This window comes from Ceratotherium simum, chromosome 2, assembly GCF_057802395.1.
Source record: "Ceratotherium simum simum isolate JZ-2026a chromosome 2, ASM5780239v1, whole genome shotgun sequence".
NCBI classification, from domain to species: Eukaryota; Metazoa; Chordata; class Mammalia; order Perissodactyla; family Rhinocerotidae; genus Ceratotherium; species Ceratotherium simum.
This window is the reverse complement of record NC_141901.1, coordinates 3,857,367-3,863,366: the sequence shown is the minus strand read 5'-3', so window position 1 is coordinate 3,863,366 and position 6,000 is coordinate 3,857,367. Positions and strand designations below refer to the sequence as shown.

Sequence of the window (6,000 nt, the reverse complement as noted above, 5' to 3'; positions counted from 1 at the left end):
CCGATAGCCCAGCAAACATCTGTTTACCAAACATTAACTCTTTCTTCTTCCTGCAAATTGCCTCCTTTCCCTTTGAAGTCCCAGGCCTCTGCCGGCTTCTCCTTAGTCCAGAATGACATACATACCACATTTTGCCTGACCGTTTTTGGAATTTTTCATGCTATGTGAATTCCCTGTGTGCAATATTAAATTTGATTTTCTCCTGCTAATCTGTCATATGTCATTTTAATTATTCAACCAGCCAAATGAACCAAGGAAGGAAGGGGGAAATTTTCCCCATCCTGACAACTGTACAACAGGTTATTTAACTTTCCAACTCAATTGAATGTGAGTGCTCTTATATATAGACACTTTGGTTGACTAGAACAGAAGGACGCCAGGGTTATGTATGAGCAAGTAGGATTCACTGTGGGCAAATAGGAGAAAAAAATGTTACTAATATCCATAGATAAGGTCCTTAAGTCATATGTAAAGAGACACTTATTAAAAGTTTGCTTTATTTTTTGTTGAATCAAGTACTAACTCCCAGTTACAGTTAGATTTTTTTTTATGCCTTCCAAATGTTAGCACACTTAGCATCCCCTTATCAATAACCAAATAATAAATCAAACGAGGTCCCAGTGGTTATGTCCAATCTAGATTGTTCGGGTAATCAGGAACTCTTTGTTTGCTTTGGCTTTTAGTTCTTGGTTATATCTATAGAGAAAAGAGAAAGAAAAATAATCATGGATCACAACAGATAAATTTATAATAAAAAGGGAATGGAAGCCTACCCCATCTCTTCTTGCTCACTAGTCAAGAGGCTCTACAGTTGTAAATACAATCTTCTCTGGGGCTTGCAGGTAGAAACAGGCAGAAGGGAAAGTGACCTATGAACTTCATTTGCATCTGGCTTCCAACTGCCAAAAAGTTTTAACAACTTAACTGACATACAGTTTCCTTTACAAAAGTTTTATTTTAATGAATATTTTCATTCTTGAACTATACAAGAGGATGATAAACATTTGACCATATGTATATAATTTAGCAAAATGTTGTCATCTAGAACTTTTTATTTTTTACTTACAAAGAATCTTTTCTGAGAATAAAATCAATTTTGTTAGACGGGAATGGGATCCTATCTAATCACTAAAAATAAAATATACTTCTGTGATGCAGGCAGGCTACTGGGTTAGCAAGTTGTAAACACTTAAGTTTACTGAAGCAGAGACTGTTTCTTCAATTCTCATTAATCCAAAAAAGAATTAACCACGAAGTCACAGAGCCTTTCCCTCTACAGGGCTTCATGTACCATTCTTCTAAGCTTACAACAAAGTAGAGAATAGTATAAGCATAAGAAAGAACTTATTCCATGAAGCCTACCATACCTCCTAGATTTCTCAAAAGGTTCTGATTTCAAATATTCGATAGTGTTTTCCTAAATGCTCCAGAGAGTCCAGTCATCATGGATGAACGGATAAAGAAGAAAAGAAGATGTGGTGCATACACACACACACACACACACACACACACACACACACACACAAATGGAATACTACTCAGCCATAAAAAAGATGAAACCTTGTCAAATACTGTATTATTTCACTCATATGTGGAAGATAAAAAAACAAAAAACTCCTACCAACAAACATATAGAGATTAGATTGGTGATTACCAGTGGGAAAGGGGGGAAGGGAGAGGGTGAAAGGAGTAAAAGGGCACAGGTATATGGTGATGGATGGTAATTAGTCTTTGGGTGGTGAACACGATGTAGTCTACACAGAAATAGAAATATAACAATGTACACCTGAAATTTATATGATGTTATAAACCAATGTTACCTCAATAAAAAATAAACAAAAAAATGAAATAATAGTTCTAAACGTGGCACTTAGCATTCTCTTAGCTCTACTGTCATGAGTTAATATAAGGTTAAAATGAGGTGGTATATGAGAAAAATACTCTGTGAATAAAATGATTGTATAAATCAAAGTTTATATTGATATAAGTAAGCCCTAAAAATAATTGTCAGGCATACTGTAGAAAGAGTAAGTTATTTATTCATCCATCAATTATGTGCTAGATGATTATGAAAGGATTAAATTATAAAGATACTAGTAAAAAAGCTAGGGATGATAAAGATGAATGAAATTAAAATGTACTATACTCTGCAGAATAGAATGCCTTCTGAAAAGAAGATAAATTATAACTCAATATTTTCTACTTTTTTTATCGAGATCATTAAATTTTTTTAGCCAAACAAAGCTGTTATTCATGACATTGTTTTGTAATTTAGGAAAGTTCTATGGTTCAAACAAAGCCAGAGCCTCCATCTAAGATGAGTTCACTGCAGTGTTAACCAGTCACTGACAAATAATGTTAATTATTGAGTGAATGGTTTAAAAATTTCCAGTGCTCACGGCACTCTTTCCAGAGAAACCAGTAGCCTCACTCTAAACATCATTTCCAATACTATATAACTATACATTTAAATCCCACTTTATTGTACATAGCTGAAAGTGAGTGATAAAAGGTTCATGCAGAATATTACTTAATATATCATAAATTGTACATGTTGTCTTCACAAAAGAGATTCTATGAAAGGGCTGTACATGTAGAGAATACACAGTGAGATTTCAAACTGAGGTATCACACTGCTGAACACCTTTAAATTAAACCCCCAGACTTTTCTGGAAATGTTAAATTTCTGCTTCAGGCACACCCCATCTTAGCATTATATGTAAATCTTAAAAGAAAAAACATATTGCCGCCTGGGGCTTCTGAGGTAGACTTCTTCCCACCTTTGGTGGGCTTACCTCCAAATACGAAAGAGCTGAGAGGCTCCTGCCGCCCCAACAAAGAAATTAACAGCGAACAGACTCCAGTTTTTGGGAATAATTACAAGTGAGTATCTTGACCAAATAAACCCTGTTGAAACAAAATATTTTTTAAGAAAAGTACAGGTACTACATAAATCATATCTGAACATTTAATATTAGAGTGAAATAATTATAAATGAGACTGTGACAACATAATGTGGAATAAAGGACGAGAAATGCTACACTCTGAGTCGTTAATAAAGAAACTATGATCCAGTGTTACAGTTCGTACATCAAAGGGAAATATTTATAGGGCAAATGAATATTAACTGTAACTTTTTTCCTACTTATAAAAATATGCTCATGGCAAAAACCTGAAAAACAAAAACCCATGCAGATACTTACAGTAACCGTCCTCTGCCTTCTCCAGCTATAATCTGTTAATTATAGCTATATATAAATATATATATTTATATAATAATATAATAATAAATAAATATGAATATAAATATAGAAATTGTTAATTCTTTTGTGTGAGTGTGTGTATATGTATTACAGACATATACCTTATGAACATAAACTGTTAAATAAATTGATGTAAAACAAAACAAAAATACCGAATGTCCCATATGGAACACAGAAGATATTCTTTTAGTTTACCTGTAGCCATCAAAACAGCAGACTGAGCTGTGCTGAGTTTTTCTGCAGGTCTGGCCATGTCAGCCAATCCAGCACACACCAACCCCTGGAAATACACATTAACACATAGGAAGAAAAGAAGCATCATGAGCGTGGAGCAATGGTTCTTAGCTTTAAGTAAAACTGAAACTATTTCAGACATTTCCACATAACAGTAGCTATAATTTTAGTGCATTGAGAAAATGTGTATCATGACAAAACACTGCAATGAATTCAGGGATGTTTTCTGAATTAGTTTGTATTTTGTTAACCACTTTAAGCAGCCTCATATATTTGAAAATCAGTAGTGTGTGTGTATATACGAATGATACTTGTACATTTCTACAAATGATACTTCTTTCACATGTGAATTTATATATTCTTTATACATTTTGGGAACCACTGCTGTGGAGGATGTCTGAAAGCTATTTAAGGTAATTTATATAGATTCCTCTCTTCATTTTTTGTTTTTTGGTCAACATTACTCTTTTTTAAAAGTGCAAGTATCAGAAAAGTTCTGTTATAATTTTAGTTTCTTGGTTAGATAATTTTTCTTTAATGTCAAAGTATTCACAGCCATTTCTTCTCTGCTGTTTTCAACACTGTCTTTCATAGAATCGTCCCACTCATACCCTACCATCAGCAATTCTCAGAAAGTTTAGTAATGAGTCTTCACTAGAATATCAGTTATGCTACTCTATTGCAGAGAATATGTAATAAAATGATTTTTATTGATGAAAAATACAAACCTACATAAAATAAGAGACTGGTACAAAGAACCCCTAGATACCCATCACCCAGAGTCAATTACTGAGATTTTGCCACATCTGCTTCACCTCCTCTCCTCCCTTTGTCTCTTTTTCCTTAAATATTTTAAATCAAATCCTAAACACGTTATTAGAGAATATGCTTTTAAGAAATTATTTTCAGATTTTACGTAGTTTCTAAAAGACGCTCTTGCATGGAAAATATAAATCAGCAAAGAGTTTTGCTCCTAAATAGAACGCACACATACTTGTGAATTTATACACAAACTTAAGCCTAATCCAAATGGTTTTGAATTAATAAAGTCAGTAGTTCAAGAAAGCAATGATGCTGGTTCAAAAGGGGCAAATGGTTAAATACAAGAGTATAATTAGAGGTAAATCATGGCCAACACGACTTTTCTTCTTGTTAACTTTTACCCACAGTCCTGTGATTTTCTTCCCAAATGCTTCCTAATCATACCTCGTACATTCTTCTTCCAGGTCCCAATGTACATTTTCTCTGTTTCATATTTGGGATATCAGGGATCTGACCTCCTCCCTTTTGGTTGAAGTCTTTTCCTTTCTTTGGAATTCTGGGGGCAATAGCCCCATCTGGGGTAGATCGACCAGGAGACAACTGTCTGCAAGCTGGCTCACTCTATTGCTGTCTAGAAGGGTTTCTCTGAGCTGGCTCACGGCAGCTCATGGCTGTTGTCGTCTGTAAGGGTTTATCCCCTATCAGGTGAGTACTCAAATTCTGTGTTTCTGTTGTTTGTCCAAACAGCTGTAGCTAGTGGGTCAGAAGCAAAGGTAACAATGGGGGTTGCAACTGGTGTCTCTTTGTCTCGCTGTGCTTTAACATAGGAATTTCATCTTCTAAAAGTTCCTGAGAAGTTCCTCCCTTGGGCACTCCAGCTGGGTTTATATTTAAGAACTATGGTCCTTCCTCTTGTAAATTTTTGTCCCAGTGGACTGACAATACAAAAGACGACTTGTAATTACAGTGGTCACTTTGGGGTTCCTCTGAGCTTCCAAAACTTGTCTTTTTGTGCACTAGATTTGAGAATCGTGGACCTGACAAATTGAATGCAATCTTTAATTTCTAAGGAATCAAGCATGCAACATTCCTGCACATCTGCTTAAAAATGATGGTCCTGGAAGCTGTACATATTTACCAAGAACAGCAAAATCTTACTAAGCTTGTTTTGTGTCCTGAGAACTTGACTTGGTAACCAGCAGGTTGGGGGCCCCAAAATATGATCAGAAAGAAATGTGGGTTACACCTCATTTGCAGCCAGATGTGGCTGGGAAGAAATGGGGGTTGAACTCCATTTGTGGCTAGGGTCCTACCAAACTGCTGCCAGACCTCAGAGGAATTACACTGACCGTTAGAAGGAACATTCCAATTAGATAAGATCATTCAAGTGTACCTAAAAGCAAAGACTTCAAAATTCCAAAACAGCCTTGCTGAAAGTTTGCTTGCAAAATCTAATAAAAAATTAACATATATGAGGTAGCTAAAAGACTATACAAAAGTCCGTTAAGTTAATGGCTTTACAGACACTCCCATATCTACCTTTGAAGGAGGACCCTGTATGGGCCACTCCCAGAGTTAACGAGACTCTGAGAGACTTTCTGGGAAACTGCTACGTTAGTTCCTTAAACAGTCAAGCAGAAATTAAAATTAAATTAATGGAGTTGTTCAGTACTGCCAGAAATATTTACCATTTGTCCTGGCTGAAACCTGACAAGATTTTTGAAAGGGTTTAGTAACTTAT

General features: G+C 35.3%; 1 protein-coding gene across 1 annotated transcript in view; it reads right to left on the bottom strand.

Moving 5' to 3' along the window:
• Window positions 1-469: 469 nt before the first annotated feature.
• Window positions 470-6,000, bottom strand: part of LOC147917724 (mitochondrial pyruvate carrier 2-like) — a 28,080-nt gene continuing 22,549 nt past the window's right edge. The window contains exons 3-5 of the mRNA XM_087437482.1: window positions 3,459-3,543; window positions 2,796-2,907; window positions 470-696 (exon numbers count right to left, since the gene is read on the bottom strand). Of these exons, the coding sequence (XP_087293608.1) occupies window positions 636-696; window positions 2,796-2,907; window positions 3,459-3,543 (258 nt within the window). The 3' untranslated portion in view covers window positions 470-635. The remainder of the gene's footprint in view (window positions 697-2,795; window positions 2,908-3,458; window positions 3,544-6,000) is intronic.